At 44.5% G+C, this 16862-nt stretch overlaps 2 protein-coding genes across 4 annotated transcripts in view; one reads left to right on the top strand and one right to left on the bottom strand.

The window, feature by feature from the left end:
• The window catches only part of rars2 (arginyl-tRNA synthetase 2, mitochondrial), a 126867-nt gene extending 118542 nt beyond the window's left edge, over positions 1-8325 (top strand). For all 3 annotated transcript variants that reach the window (XM_072499787.1, XM_072499788.1, XM_072499789.1), the window contains one exon: positions 5599-8325. In XM_072499787.1, coding sequence (XP_072355888.1) covers positions 5599-5685 — 87 coding nt within the window. In that variant the 3' untranslated portion in view covers positions 5686-8325. The remainder of the gene's footprint in view (positions 1-5598) is intronic.
• Positions 1-14758, bottom strand: part of orc3 (origin recognition complex, subunit 3) — a 276501-nt gene extending 261743 nt beyond the window's left edge. Inside the window, exon 1 of the mRNA XM_072499784.1 lies at positions 14740-14758. Coding sequence (XP_072355885.1) covers positions 14740-14742 — 3 coding nt within the window. The 5' untranslated portion in view covers positions 14743-14758. The remainder of the gene's footprint in view (positions 1-14739) is intronic.
• Positions 14759-16862: the final 2104 nt, after the last annotated feature.

Raw genomic sequence — 16862 nt, forward strand, 5'->3', positions numbered from 1 at the left:
CGGTAGCACAAGTGATTAGCACTGTGGCTTCACAGCGCCAGGGTCCCAGGTTCGATTCCCTGCTGGGTCACTGTCTGTGCGGAGTTTGCACGTTCTCCCCGTGTCCGCGTGGGTTTCCTCCGGGTGCTCCGGTTTCCTCCCACAGTCCAAAGACGTGCAGGTTAGGTGGATTGGCCATGCTAAATTACCCGTAGTGTCCATAAGGGTTGGGAGGGGTTATTGGGTTGCGGGGATAAGGTGGAAGCGAGGGATTAATGTGGGTCGGTGCAGACTCGATGGGCCGAATGGCCTCCTTCTGCACTGTATGTTCTATGTAATCTATGTAATAGCTAGCACCCTCCATACCAGGCAACATCCTGGTGAACCTCCTCTGCACCTTCTCTAAAGCATCCACAGCCTTCTGGTAATGTGGTGACCAGAACTGCACACAGTATTCCAAATGCGGCCTAACCAAAGTCCTATACAACTGTAACATGACCTGCTTACTCTTGTACTCAATACCCCGTCCGATGAAGGCAAGCATGCTGTATGCCTTCTTGACCACTCTATCGACCTGCGTTGCCACCTTCAGGGTACAATGGACCTGAACTCCCAGATCTCTCTGTACATCAATTTTCCCCAGGACACTTCCATTGACCGTATAGTCCGCCCTTGAATTAGATCTTCCGAAATGCATCACCTCGCATTTGCCTGGATTGAACTCCATCTGCCATTTCTCTGCCCAACTCTCCAATCTATCTATATTTTACTGTATTCTCTGACAGTCCTCCTCGCTATCTGCAACTCCACCAATCTTAGTATCATCTGCAAACTTGCTAATCAGACCACCTATACCTTCGTCCAGATCATTTATGTATATCACAAACAACAGTGGTCCGAGCACGGATCCCTGTGGAACACCACTAGTCACCTTTCTCCATTTTGAGACACTCCCTTCCACCACTACTCTCTGTCTCCTGTTGCCCAGCCAGTTCTTTATCCATCTAGCTAGTACACCCTGAACCCCATACGACTTCACTTTTTCCATCAGCCTGCCATGGGAAACTTTATCAAACACCTTACTGAAGTCCATGTATATGACATTTACAGCCCTTCCCTCATCAATTAACTTTGTCATTTCCTCAAAGAATTCCATTAGGTTTGTAAGACATGACCTTCCCTGCACAAAACCATGCTGCCTATCACTCATAAGTCTATTTTCTTCCAAATGTGAATAGATCATATCCCTCAGTATCTTCTCCAACAGTTTGCCTACCACTGATGTCAAGCTCACAGGTCTATAATTCCCTGGATTATCCCTGCTACCCTTCTTAAACAAAGGGACAACATCAGCAATTCTCCAGTCCTCTGGGACCTCACCCATGCTCAAGGATGCTGCAAAGATATCTGTTAAGGCCCCAGCTATTTCATCCCTTGCTTCCCTCAGTAACCTGGGATAGATCCCATCCGGACCTGGGGACTTGTCCATCTTAATGCCTTTTAGAATACCCAAAACTTCCCCCTTCCTTATGCCGACTTGACCTAGAGTATTTAAACATCCATCCCTAACCTCAACATCCGTCATGTCCCTCTCCTTGGTGAATACCGATGCAAAGTACTCATTAAGAATCTCACCCATTTCCTCTGAATCCCCACACACATTCCCTCTTTTGTCTTTGAATGGGCCAATCCTTTCTCTAGTTATCCTCTTGCTCCTTATATACGAATAAAAGGCTTTGGGATTTTCCTTAACCCTGTTAGCCAAAGATATTTCATGACCCCTTTTAGCCCTCTTTATTGCACGTTTGAGATTTGTCCTACTTTCCCGATATTCCTCCAAAGCTTCATCAGTTTTAAGTTGCCTAGATCTTATGTATGCTTCCTTTTTCATCTTAGCTAGTCTCACAATTCCACCCATCATTCATGGTTCCCTAATCTTGCCATTTCTATCCCTCATTTTCACAGGGACATGTCTGTCCTGCACTCTAATCAACCTTTCCTTAAAAGACTCCCACATTTTAAATGTGGATTTACCCTTAAACAGCTGCTCCCAATCCACATTCCCTAGCTCCTGCCGAATTTTGTTATACTTGGCCTTTCCCCAATTTAGCACTCTTCCTTTAGGACCACTCTCGTCTTTGTCCATGAGTATTCTAAAACTTACGGAACTGTGATCGCTATTCCCAAAGTAATCACCGACTGAAACGTAACCACCTGGCCGGGATCATTCCCCAATACCAGGTCCAGTATGGCCCCTTCCCGAGTTGGACTTTTACATACTGCTCTAAAAAACTCTCCTGGATGCTCCTTACAAATTCTGCTCCATCTATGCCTCCAACACTACATGAGTCCCATTCAATGTTGGGGAAGATAAAATCTCCCATCATGACCACCCTATTGCTCCTACATTTTTCTATAATCTGTCTACATATTTGTACCTCTACTTCACGCTCGCTTTTGGGAGGCCTGTAGTAAAGTCCCAACAATGTTACTGCACCCTTCCTATTTCTTAGCTCTACCCATATTGCCTCAGTGATCGAATCCTCCATCGTGCCCTCCTTAATCACAGTTGTGATATCATCTCTGACCAGTAATGCAACTCATCCACCCCTTTTACATCCCCCTCTATCCCTCCTGAAGCACCTATACCCTGGGATATTTAGTTGCCAGTCTTGCCCTTCCCTCAACCAAGTCTCAGTAATACCAATAACATCATATTCCCAGGTACTAATCCAAGCCCTAAGTTCATCTGCCTTACCTGCTACACTTCTCGCATTGAAACAAATGCACCTCAGACCACCTGTCCCTTTGCATTCATCATCTCTTCCCTGTCTACTCTTCCCCTTAGTCACATTGAGTTTATTATCTAGTACCTTACTGGCTTTAGTTGCTGCCTCTTTACTGACCTCTAACTTCCTAATCTGGTTACCATCCCCTTGCCACATTAGTTTAAAACCTCCCCAACAGTGTTAGCAAAAGCACTCCCTTGGACATTGGTTCCAGTCCTGCCCGGGTGTAGACCATCTGAATTGTAATGGTCCCACCGCCCCCAGAACCGGTTCCAATGTCCAAAAATCTGAACCCCTCCCTCCTGCACCATCTCTCAAGCCACGTATTCATTCTGAGTATTCTTGAATTTCTATTCTGACTGTCTCGTGGCACTGGTAGCAATCCTGAGATTACTACCTTTGAGATCCTACTTTTTAACTTATTTCCTAACTCCCTGAATTCTGATTGTAGGACCTCATCCCGTTTTTTACCTATATCATTGGTGCCTATATGCACCACGACAACTGGCTATTCACCCTCCCCCTTCAGTATGTCCTGCAGCCAATCTGAGACATCCCTGACCCGTGCACCCGGGAGGCAACATACTATTCGGGAGTCTCGTTTTCGACCACAGAAACGCCTGTCTACTCCCCTTACGATTGAACCCCCTATGACTGTAGCCCTGCCACTCTTTTTCCCGCCCTTCTGTGCAGCAGAGCCAGCCACGGTGCCATGAGCCTGGCTACTACTGCCTTCCCCTGGTGACTGATCTCCCCAACAGTATCCAAAACGGTATACCTGTTTTGGAGGGAGATAACCGCAGGGGACACCTTCCTGCTCTTTCTCTGCCTTTTGATCACCCATTCCCTGTCTCCCTTACCAATCCTAATCTGCGGTGTGACCAATTCACTGAACGTGCTACCCACGACCTCCTCAGCATCGCGGATACTCCAAAGTGAGTCCATCCGCAGCCCCAGAGCCATCATGCGGTCTAACCGGAGCTGCAGCTGGACACATGAAGGAGTCTGGGGCATCGGGCACGTCCCTGAACTCCCACATTGAGCAAGAGGAGCATAACGCAGGTCTGGGATCTCCTGCCATTTTTACACTCCCAACAGTAAGTTTTTTAAAAAATTTACTCCCCTTGTCAACAAGCACTCACTCAACAACCACTGCACCCCACACGATAACACCTCCGGGAAAAGAAAAACTACTTACCAGTCACAGCCAATCACTTACCTGCAGGCCGTGATGTCACGGTTCAACTTCCTTCTGCTTCTACTTGCCCTCGAGTCTCCCTCTTGATCTTTACTCAGCTGGGATCCTTACAGCGATTGTCTTTTTTTTTTGGTTAGAGGAGGAGGTAGGGAGGGTTTAACTGTCACTTGACAACAGCTCCTCCACCTTTTGGATGCAGTGATCGCAATGCACGGATGCAAATTTTCCCTTCAATAGCCAATCAGCAGCTCCCCTCTGCTGGATGCTTGCCTTGACTTGAACACCTAGGGTGTCTTGCTCAGGTACACTTTCTGGATGCAGTGACCGCAATGCACGGATGCAAATTTTCCCCGCAACAGCCAATCAGAAGCTCTGCTCTACTGCCCTCTGCTGGATGCTTGCCTTGACTTGAACACCTAGGGTGTCTTGCTCAGGTACACTTTCTGGATGCAGTGACCGCAATGCACTGATGCAGACTTTCCCCGCAACAGCCAATCAGCAGCTCCGCTCTACTGCCCTCTGCTATGTTAGCCGCCCAATAGTAGCTGCAAAAGGTTGGCAGCGCCAGCCCACCTTCTCTTTCTCTCCCCCCCCCCCCCCCCCCCCCACCCCCAACTGTGCTCTAGATACAGTCTCTTTACTCGCGGGGTCTTATTTGCCCATACGAATCCCAAGATGATCTTGTTCACCCGCTTAAAGAAGGACTTGGGGATGAAGATGGGAAGGCACTGGAAGACGAACAGGAATCTGGGGAGAACCGTCATCTTCGTGGTCTGCACCCTCCCTGCTAAAGATAGCGGGAGCATGTCCCACCTTTTGAAGTCCCCCTCCATCTGCTCTACTAGCCGAGATAGATTAAGCTTGTGGAGGGCATCCCACTTTTGAGCCACCTGTATCCCTAGGTACCGAAAGCTCTTCTCGACCAACTTCAGCGAAGCTCTCCCAGTCCCTTTTCCTGCCCCTTAGCTTGGATCACGAATATCTCGCTTTTCTTCTCGTTTAGTTTGTATCCCGAGAAATTGCCAAAGTCCCGCAGAATCTGCATGACCTCCCCCATCCCCTCTAGTGGGTCCAAAATGTACAGGAGCAGATCATCCGCATAAAGTGAGACCCAATGCTGCCAGTTCTTTGAAGTTTGCAGCGCTATAGCCAGGATCACAGTCTTTGTTAATATTGCATTGAATATATCAATGAAACCTGAGCATTTTACATGCATTAGCACAAATCAACTGTTTTATTTTCTATACATAAAGTATAGTTAACTGACAACTTTTTATTATTATTTTTTTAACAGTTGAATGGAAGAACTAATAAAATGGGTAATAAGGACTCTGGCCTGGCAGCATCTGTGGAGAGAGAAACTGGGTTAGCATTTTGAGTCCAATATAGCTCCTCGTCGTAATAGTCTGAGTACCAGATTCAAAGTTAACCCTGTTTCTCCCTCCACAGATGCTACCAGACCTGCTGAGTCTTTTTCAGCGTTTTCGGTTTTAAAATCAGATTTGCAACATCCACAGTATTTTGCTTTAAATAAAATGTGTATTTCCAAGAAGTGTATGTTATTGCCAAAGTTGTTCATCTAATATCAACACTCTCAAAGAGATGTTTCACCTCTATTCCTCTTTGTTCTAGGCAAGATTTCTGCTTTTCAAAGGAACTTCTTCTGTGCTGGCCAGTGGAATGAAGCTGCTTGGTATAACTCCAGTGGAGAAGATGTGACGAAACATCTGCTTTTATATTCTAGCCAATTTAATGACTTTACTCAACATAACTTAAGTAAAGATGTGATTAAGCACACTGGTTTACAGCAGCTGATTAAACCCAAAGTAAACTTGCTTTTATCTGAGTACCCACAAGGAAGAAGAAAGAACAAGATGGAAAACTGAAACTGCCCTCGTATAACATGCAGCAGAGACCGGGTGTCCCTCTAACTCAGCCTATGGCCTGCAGGGGAAATAATGAAGAGCAGAGGAAAGCCTGCCTGGTTGCAAACAGTTAGTTTCACAGAAATAAGACCATAAGAAATGGGAACGGGGTAGACCTTTTGGCCCAATGAGCCTACTCCACCATTCAATCTGATCATGCCTTATCTGATTGTGGTGTTAATGGCACTTTCTTGCCTGTGCCCCAAAATATTTGAATATTTTCTCAGTCCAAAATCTGTCTTAACTCAACCTTCACATATGACTCAGCTTCCACTGCTCTCTAAGGAAGAGAATTCCAAAGACTAACGACCCTCTTGAGAGAAGAAATTCCTCCTCATCTCCATCTTAATTGAGAGACCCTTTATCTTTAAATTGTGCCCTCTAGTTCTGGATTCCCCATAAGAGGACACATCCAGGTTTTACTCAACCTTTTTCTATTGGCGACCCCTTCATCCCAGTAATCAGCCTAGTGAACTTTGTCAAAATTCCAGTGCAAGGCTGTTCTTAAGTAAGATGACCAAAACTATACACCTTGCTCCAGGCGTAGTCTCAACAATGCCCTATACAGTTGTATCAAGACTTGCCTACTTTTATATTCCATCCCCTTACATTAAAGGCTAACATTCCATTTGGATTCCTAATTACTTTCGGTATCTGAATGCTGATTCTTGTGATGTATAAAGATGCCCAGAGCTCTGTACTGCAGCATTTGGTAGACTCTCTCCATTTAAAATAATTTTCTACTTTTCAATTCCCCTGTCAAATGGACAACCTCACATTTTCCCACCTTAGTTTCTGTTTGCCAAATCTTTACCCATTCACGTAACCTATCATAGCCCTTTGCAGGCTCTTGATATCCTCCTCACAACTTGCTTTCCTCCCCATCTTTGCATCATCAGCAAATTTGGCTACAGTCCCAATCCAGTTGGTCCCTTCATCAAAGTCATTAATATAGTTTGTGAATAGTTGGATTCCGTAATAGATGAGACAGTGTACTAATGGATTGATGGTTCAAATTATTACTCTGGGTGGGGTGGGTCAACCAGGGGATGAAGAAGATCAGATTGCGTGGGTTTGGCAAAGTGTGATCTTGAATGTTCAGTCAGCACAGCTTAATTAGCAACTTGCTTTAAAAAGTCACTGAGCTGCCCTTTTATTTTTATTTACTGCACATTGGCTTCCTGAGATGGATTTATACCCTGGAGGGAATATGGCCAAAGTGGTTTAAAATGCCTGGCCAACATTTACAGCCAGGGTTCTGTTGTTAGTTGTGTGATTAGACGTTGAGTCAGGTGAAACTAGACATGATATTATCAAGAATATTACCCTTTCACAAACAAAGTCTTTCTATTTGCTGGTCAAGTTTGTGATTTTCCATGAAAGATCAAAGACACAAACTTGCATGGCATGTCACAACATTATTTTGCTTCATGATAATTATTAATTATAATTGACTGGAAGTATTACTTACTCTAAAAGTTACCAGGGAGCTGTATGGTGTTCAGTCAGTACTGCAACCGGGACGTGTATGCAGCTAGATTCCTGGGGTAGAATCTCCTCTGGTTGTAAATTAACTTGGCCAGTGTTAAGGAGACACAGGTTTACAAGTTCAAAACTAAACAATTCACCTTGGGCAATCAAAGTGGCCATAAAAAATAACTGGTATGGATAATGGTCAGAATTCTTTGGCAATTGATGCAGAGTTAAGACAGGGTAAAGGAGCCTATAATTAATGGAGAAGTACGATGCAGAAAAGTCCATGCTAATCGGACAATGAAATAATGAGTTTCAGGTATTATCTCCCCAAGAGGTAACCTGTTGATTATTTCCCCAATGCTGTGCAGAATGAAAATGAACGATCTCTTTCTCAACCCAAATTATTTTATCAGATAAGAGTTTGTGGGTACATTTACTGCACTTTTCCATCCAAGGAAACTAAGATGCACTTCAATATGAAAATGCGAACATTACTCCGGTGTTACACCCTGTTTGATGAATGCACCAAAGCCAAGTGCATAAGCACCCATGCAGAAAGCTAGGTGATTATGGTGTAATTTAGAATTGTGTTTCACAACTGGTAATCTTATTTTCCATGAAGTGTCCTAACATTAAGGATGTATGAGTTAGAGAGAATTGAGCGCGGAATGTATCCAAGTACAAACAGGGCACATCATGACTGGCTTCCACGTGAAGTTGATTTGTAGTTACACAGGACTTCTGACTGAATGTCATACTCCACCGATACGGGTCCAGCAGCAGTAACCATGGTCTAAGACAGAACAAAAGCACGGAAGTTTTGAACTGCTTGCAAAACAATGAGCTTGCGTGCTATCAGTTGCTGTTGCTGCTTACCTAGTTTTGTACACTTTGCAGTTGTCATAGGGGCTGCTGTAAACTTTAACTGTAAACTCATTAAAAAAGCTACACAGTAAAAGGTCTTCCTCCTTCTGGTTGTCTTTACCTCGTGTTTTCATTGCATGTTTTTTGTAAATTGGTTCAGATTTCCACTCGCGTTACTTGACTGCTTCCGAATGCTATCAGAATGACCTTGTGAATGTTATGACAATTTGGAGCTTGAATAATGGAATCATTTCTTTGGTGGTTTTATTTATAGGTCGACTACTGTCAGGAGTTTTCTTTCATGCCCATTGCTGGCTGGAATTACCTTATTTCTTACATAAAAAGTTAGGTTATCTCTCTGAAATGGCATGCAAATAGATGACCCAGTTTTTGGAACCTTTAGTAAGATTTGGTAACCACATTGATGGGGAGAGGGGTGTGTTGGATATGATGGAACTGATGGTTGCCTTTTGTGTGCTGCAACATTTCGTCTTCGCTTTTCACTGAAGTTGGAAGCAGAGACATCTTTGTGCACATCAGATTGCTGGAAACTCCATTTTGCTGAAGTTAAGTGCTTTTAAAACACGTTTCTCCTGGAAAGGTGAACATGTACATTGAGCAGGGATCCAGAAGATAAAGGTGGCTACAGTTCGATTTTGTAGAGATGTGAAGTGGAAGTGATGATGTCCGTTGATAATTGCAGTGTTCAGCAGCATGACTCCTCAGATATTGAAACAGCCTGTCTATGTGCAGCATGACATGGACAACATTCAGGCTTAGGGCTCATTTGTAGCACGAATGTTATTGGCCACTTAATTGCCAGGCAATGACCATCTCCAAAAAGAGAGAATCTAACCATCTTCAATGGCATTACCTTTGCTGAATAACCCACTAATCAACATCCTAGTGGTTACCATTGACCAGAAACTGAACGAGGTAAGCCACGTAAATGCTGTGGCTACAAGAGAAAGTCCAAGGTTGAGAATTCTGTGACAAGTAACTCCCTGACTCCCCAGAGCACTTGAATGGATGAATACAGCTCCAAAACTCAAAGGTCAACGCCACACAGGCCAGAACAGTTAAATTGATTGGCACTCCCAATTATCACCTTAAACGTTCACTCCCTGCACCATTGATACAGAAGTGTGTATCATCTATAAGGTGCACTGCACCAACTCAAGGGATCCTTCAACATCAACAACACCTGGGCGGCATGTTAGAACTGTCGCTTCACAGCTCCAGGGTCCCAGGTCCATTTCCGGCTTGGGTCACTGTCTGTGCGGAGTCTGTACGTTCTCCTCGTGTCTGCGTGAGTTTCCGCCGGGTGCTCCGGTTTCCTCCCACAGTCAAAAGATGTGCAGGTTCGGTGGATTGGCCACGCTAAATTGCCCTTGGTGTCCGAAGGGGTTGCTGGGTTACGGGGATGGGGTGGAGATGTGACCTTAAGTGGGGTGCTCTTTCCAAGGGCTGGTGCAGACTTGATGGGCCGAATGGCCTCTTTCTGCACTGTAAAGTCTATTCTATGTCTTACAAGCCCGGTGATGGCAGCCACCTTGGGTAGGCTTGGAGTTGGTACAAGTTGGGATCCTGACGGATGTCCTTGTGGATGGGATATGGCTGGTCAGAGTCGAGGGCAGGGCCAGAGGCCCCGAATCAGGTTGGTTACACAAAACGTGAGGGGATTAAATGGGCCAGTTAAAAAGCCCCGAGTGTTTGCCCATCTAAAGAGATCGGAGGCAGATGTGTTTTTTTTGCAGGAGACACATCTGAGAGTTCGGGACCAGGCAAGACTGTGGAAAGGGTAGGCAGGGTAAGTATTCCATTTGAGTTTGATGCGAGGACAAGGGGACCGCGGTGCTGATCAATAGGAGGGTGACCTCTTCAGTGGCTAATAGTTTGATGGATTCGGGGAAAATATGTGATAGTGAGTGAGGTGTTAGTGAACATATATGTGTCAAACTGGGATGACACCGGCATCATTGAGAAGGTGTTGGCCATCCCTGAGCTTGACTTGCATCAATTAATTATGGGTGAAGTGGGGAGGGGGGGGAGGAGAGAAGAGGAGAGATAATGGGGGGGAACAATAATTGTGTGTTGGATCCCAGGCTGTACAGGACGAGACCCAAATCCTGTACAACATCGGAGATGGCAAAGGAGCTTCTGGTATTTATAGAACATTGCGGGGGGGGGGGGGGGGGAAGGAGGTGGAGGGGGTGGACCAGTAGAGATTTAGATTCCCGAGGGAGAAGGCATTTTCCTTTGTTTTGCATGTGCATCGGATATACTCCCGTATTGATTTCCTTGTGAGGGGAAGTCGTTAATGCCCGGGGTTGGGGGGGTGGGGTACTTGGCAATTGTGGTACCAAATCACACCCACACCATGCGGCTATGTGGTTGGAGACGAGCTGCGCTCAGCAGGCCCCATGGAGGCTGGATACAATGTTGCTCATAGAAGGCCGATGTCTTGGCCTTCACCTCTCTAATAGTCCGGAAGCGAGTCTTGCTCGGATGGAGAGTATCGGCACTTTGGCGGGATTGGAGGAATTTTTTTAAATTTAGAGTACTCTATTCTTTTTCTTTCCAATTAAGGGGCAATTTAGTGTGGCCAATCCACCTACTCTGCACATCTCCAACTCTGGGTTTCGCCAACTCCAACGTGATGCCACCACCAAACACATCTTCCCTTCACTCCCTCTGTCAGCATTCTGCACTGACCGTTCCTGCCAAGATAATCTAGTCCACTCCTCCACCATACCCAACACCTCTCCCATCACCCATGGCACCATCCCGTGCAATCGCAGAAGGTGTAACACCTACTACCCCTTTACCTCTTCCATGCTTTACATCCCAGGCCCAAAACACATTCCAGGTTAAGCAGCGTTTCACTTGTATCTCTTCCAATTTGGTCTACTGCATTCGCTGCTCCCAATGTGGTGGTCTCTATATCGGAGAGACCAAACGCAGACTGTGTGATCGCTTTGCTGAGCACCTTCGGCCTGTGCGCATTCAGGACCCTGACCTTCCTGTTGCTTGTCATTTTAACACAAGACCCTGCTCCCATGTCTGTCCTTGGCCTGCTACAATGTTCCAGTGAAGCTCAACGCAAACTGGAAGAACGACATCTCATCTTCCGGTTAGACACACTACAGCCTTCCGGTCTCATCATCAAATTCAACAACTTCAGATGATTAGCTCCACCCCACCTTGATCCATTTGTTTTCATCCCATTTCATTTTAATTTTTTTTACCATTTCTTTCTCTCTCGTCTTTCTATATTCACACCCCCCTCTCCCCATCTTATCCACCTTTAGTTACCCTTTCTCCCCTTTGCTTCGCCCTTCCCCTCCCTCCACATCTACATGTCACAGTTTACCCTCTCTGATAGTTTCTCTGCAGTTTGGCCTTTCACACCTTCTGTTCTCTCTGGGGACTGCCATTATCCCCTTGCTTTCCGTGGCTATTAGCACCCGGTTTCCCTGGGTTTCTATGGCTATGACTCATCTTTCATTCTCGCTCCACAGTATAAATATTTCCTACTTTCTCTGTCTTTAGCTTTGACAAAGGGTCATCTGGACTCGGAACATTAGCTCTTTTCTCTCCCTACAGATGCTGCCAGACCTGCTGAGAATTTCCAGCATTTTCTTTTTGGTTTCAGATTCCAGCATCTGCAGTAATTTGCTTTTACCCTGCACATCTTCTGGGGTGAGACCTATGCAGACAAGGAGAGAATGCGCAAACTCCACAGGGACCTGGGACTGGGATGGAAACTGTGTCCTCGGCGCCATGAGGCAGCAGTGCTAACCACTACACCACCGTGCCGCCCTTATGGTTGGGGGATTTATTGGGATTCCTGCATTTGGAAAAGTCAAAGTATTCCATAATAATAATTGTTTGTCACAAGTAGGTTTCAATGAAGTTACTGTGAAAAGCCCCTAGTCGCCACATTCCAGCGCCAGTTCAGGAGGCCGGTACGGGGATTGAACCCGTGCTGCTGGCATTGTTCACCATTACAAGCCAGCTGCTTAGCCCACTGTGCTAAACCAACCCCTTGATCAAGGTGGGATTTTTATCTAGGTGACTGCCATTCATTACCTTCTTTAATAAGCTGATCATCATGAGCATAGGAATAGGGGGGTGGCGGGAGGGTTCTGGGTACATTTGGGATAGGTGGGGCTGGGTTGTGGGGATATTTTTATTAAAATTGTATTAATTGGTTTGACCATTTTGTGTGTTATAATTGAAAATTTTCTGAATAAATTCTTTTAAAAACACCTCCCAATCCAATGAGCTCCACCACTCAGAAGAGCGGCACAGTAGTTATCACAATTGTTTCACAGCTCCAGGGTCCCAGGTTCGATTCCCGGCTTGGGTCACTGTCAGTGCGGAGTCTTCACGTTCTCCCCGTGGCTGCGTGGGTTTCCTCAGGGTGCTCCAGTTTCCTCCCAGTCCAAAGATGTGCAGGTTAGGTGGATTGGCGCTGCTAAATTGCCCTTAGTGTCCAAACAAAAAGGTTAGGTGGGGTTACTGGGTTCCAGGAATAAGGGAGATGTGGGCTTGGGTAAGGTGCTTTTTCCAAGGGCTGGTGCAGACTTGATGGGCCGAAAGGCCTCCTTCTGCACTGTACATTCTATGATTCTAAGATGCACGTTTCCCTCCAAACCACACCCTGTCCTGTACGTTGCTGTTTCTACACTGTCACAGGTTTGAAATCCAGCCATTCCCTTCCTAACAGCACTGTGGATGTACCTACATCACAGACTACAGCCGTTGGAGAAGGCAGCTTACCACTTCAAGGGCAATTAGCAATGGACTACATAGGCTTGCCTTGCCAGCGATAGACCAAATCCTACAAACGTTTTTAAAAGTCTTAAAAGAATGAATAATTTGCTAACGATGTTTACAATTCATGAGACTTCGCATCATACAAAGCGTAGCATAAAGATAGTGCTAGAAATACTCAATAGGTCTGGTACCATCTGTTGAGAGTGAAAGTTAACATTTTGAGTCAAGTATTATTGTATGTCAAAAAGTTTCTCTACAAATGCTGCTAGACTTGTTGAGTATTTCCAGCACTTTGCAGATGCTGGAAATCAGAAAAATACAAATGTGTACAAATTATGGAGTCATTAGTCTGAAAGTAGCAAGCGGTCGTCCATGTCAATAAATTCTGCTGCTTGGGTGAATGCAGGATTTGCTCTGATAAATCAATAAATTTGACAAGACAAATATATAAATTTCAATTTTAAACCTACAATGTCACCATTTCATTTTGAGTTTACAACATGGGTATGTGCTTTATACCTAGTTATAGCATTCCGTTTTTCTTCCTCTCATCCCACCCTTCCCCACCTCCATTCACCACTTCCTGTGTGTCTTCAATGCATTATGCTGAACAGTGGGAAGACCAAAACTATCTTCAACTTCCCTTACAAATTCATCACCCTTCCCACATCCCAAAGGCACCCTCTTGGGCTAAATAAGGCTTCAGAACCTCAGTGTATTCCAGCCGAAGTTGACATTTTGGTTTTCATACCATCACAAAAAAAACCTTCCACCTTCAACTTCTGCCCAATACTTCACACCTTTCATTATTCCAGGGCTGTTTCAGCAGCTGTGTGCCAGCGCTGGACACAGTCCACAGCCACCACACCGGGTTCCTGACCGCTCAGACCACATGTCAACCGCGCAGTCAGGAACTTAGCCCATCAGGGGCGAAGCATTGGAGGAGGTCTTCCGAAGAAGCCCAATGCAGTTTTGACATTTTGGAGGGGGCATAGGCTCTAAAACCAGTCAAACCGGTGCTGCCCCCAATTTGGGCATCCAATTACGATATAGGCGTTGGGCAAGAGAGAATCCCGTCCCCAGTGTGCCTAGCTGGGTTTCCATCCGTAAACTTGAGCCCTACAGTTTACTTCCCATTCTGCCTCCTCCCTGTTGAGCTGCATTTGGTTCCCATTTCTGCCCAATCCTGCAATTCCTTTCATGGTCCAAATTGCTGCTCAGACCCACTCTTGTCTCTGGCCTTGACTTACTACCAAGCCTTCATCTGTTTCTCCACCTTTCATCCTTTAAACTCACCTCTACCCAAGCTTTAGGTCACCTTCCCACTAACATCTCCTTTGGTATGTTATACATTTTCCTCACTCTGAAGTATTTTGTGATGCTCTTTCTACATTAGAGGCACTATATTAATGTAAGTTACTAACTTTAATGTCAATGTTATTTATTAACTCTCAACAAAAACAGAAAATACTGGACAATCTCAGCAGGCCTGACAGTATCGGTGGAGAGAAAAGGATGCTAATGTTTTGAGTGGATGACTCTGTCAAAGCATCCATACTCAAAACATTAGCTCCCTTCTCTCTTCCATAGATGCTGTCAGACCTGCTGAGATTGTCTAGTATTTTCTGTTTTCATTTCAGATGCCAGCATCCGCAGTAATTTGCTTTTATACTACTTATTAACTACGTGTTTAAAAACAAGGAAATGATAAATAGTAATTCCATACCATTCGCTAAGTTGATATTTTCCAATCTTTGAATTATTTTTGCATTGGCGTCTTAGTAGAAAAATGAGTCCTGGAATATGTTGAACGGCTGTTGACTGAGAAGCCAGAGGAGCTCCGAGCAAAGCATGAGAACAAAGAATGCTTTGCATAGTATCTGCTACAGTGGTTTTAAGTCAGCATTGTCCTTGATGTGTTTTACAGCTTTGGTAGCATCTGACATGAACTCTGTACCCATGTTACTATGTTATATTAATAAAGTGACAAAAACTTGTTAATCATTGGTCCATTGTAAAGTGTAGATGTCAATAAAAGGTTGTTACAAAACAACCACCAATTTTCTACAGAAATTCCTTTCCAGGGAGAATGTCTTTCCATGTTTATAAAAACAAGTTTCTCTTGAATTTTTATCTACTTTTGCCCATTGACTCCTATCACAATTTATTTTTTGCCTCCTTCCATGATTGCATTTCTATTGTGACTGTTATTTTTCCTAAAAGGCTTCTCTATCATGCCGACGTGGCCTTGTGCTTCAATGCACCACCTGCAGTAAAAGTCATCAATTTAGTATTACAATTGCATTTATTTACCAGGTTCACAATTTGAACTGTTAATTGTACAGTCCAGTGAGTAACCATTAATCTTTTTCAAGCCCTGGGATTTAAAAATAGAACATGAAAGATAGTCAACCCAAAGTGTTAACCCCCCCCCCACTCACAGATGGCAGTATTTTGCTTTCATTTTTTGATTCGTAAAGTCCTGGAAGTAGGTTGTCTGCCTGTTGAACCCAAGTACGATTCACCATTGCCAAACTATGTGGTGGGTGGGGTTGGGGAAACCTCCTCTGCCTAATTTAGTAATTGTTGTCTGGGTCTCAAGCTCATGGAGGTCTTTTGATGCAGTGGGTATTGTCCCTGCCTCGGAGTTAGAAACGCTGGGTTTGAGTCCCACTCAATGACTTGATAGCTAACCATGAAGGGCATGTTTATAATGCAGTCACGACGTCATGATGATCAAGTTACAAATCCTTTCAACATATAGTAGGCAGCAAAAGCGGGAAACTCTCCTGGTCAGTTATGCTTGATGCAGAGTGGCACACCTGTAGCTAGCAACCTGTTCTAGGAAAAACTTGTTATTGAAACAGAAATATGCTTTGTCTCCCTGATGCATCTCTAGGCTTGAAGGTCCACATGCATAAGACTAAAGCTCCCATGCTAAAGTGTCACCTTTGTGCATTTTGATTGGACCAAACGCAAGATCTGACATAGTGGATTGTTTGGCTATCCCGTTTCAGCTGACTATGAAAATTCATCCTAGTTGCATTGTTCAACTTGCATTTTTCCAACCTTCATCAGCACAGTCATTTGAAGAAAGTGTTACAACAGTGAAACATTAAAAGTAAATATCACCCAGAAAACTGTCAAGGAAAGAGAGACATGCAGGAAGAATGAGAAAACAAAATTGAGACTTGCATAGAAATAACAATAAAAGAGCGCTCAAGCAATCCAGGAAGAGAATGGAAAAAGGCAGACGCATAATGGCAGGATGAGTCGTGTTTGGTTCAAAAACAAGGAAACTTAATAGTTAAATATCCCAGCCAGGATAAGTTTAAAATATATGACAGCATGATAACCACCTATACCTTAAGGCTTGCATTTATATACCGACTTGTGTGATCTTAGGACATCAGGAAATTACAGTTCAAAAGTTGATTTATTCATTGGAGTGACACCAATAACAGAAAGGTAGAATTCTAAGTTTGCACAAAGCGAAGACTGAGAAAATAACTTGGAGACCATTTCTACTGTTCCGCAAATTGGTAACAAGCTGGTGCAAAACAATGTTTAGCACCACTCGAAAAGTTGTTACATGAAAGAGCTTCACGTAAATGTTCAGAACATGGAATGTTTTTCTCGAAGTGTCTTTAAAGCAAACTATACCAATTTTAAGTAGAGGGAAGTGACGGAGATATTGACATCAGTCCAAGCACATACAGCACCTTCCAGACCTGCAAAAGCAATAGGTGAACACCATCTTCAAGATCCCCATCAAGCCACACACCAGCTCCATGTGCAACTATATCACTGTTCCTTCCATGTCACTGCTTCAAAATCCTGGCACACCCT

Source organism: Scyliorhinus torazame, chromosome 4 (assembly GCF_047496885.1).
Source record: "Scyliorhinus torazame isolate Kashiwa2021f chromosome 4, sScyTor2.1, whole genome shotgun sequence".
Classification (NCBI taxonomy): Eukaryota; Metazoa; Chordata; class Chondrichthyes; order Carcharhiniformes; family Scyliorhinidae; genus Scyliorhinus; species Scyliorhinus torazame.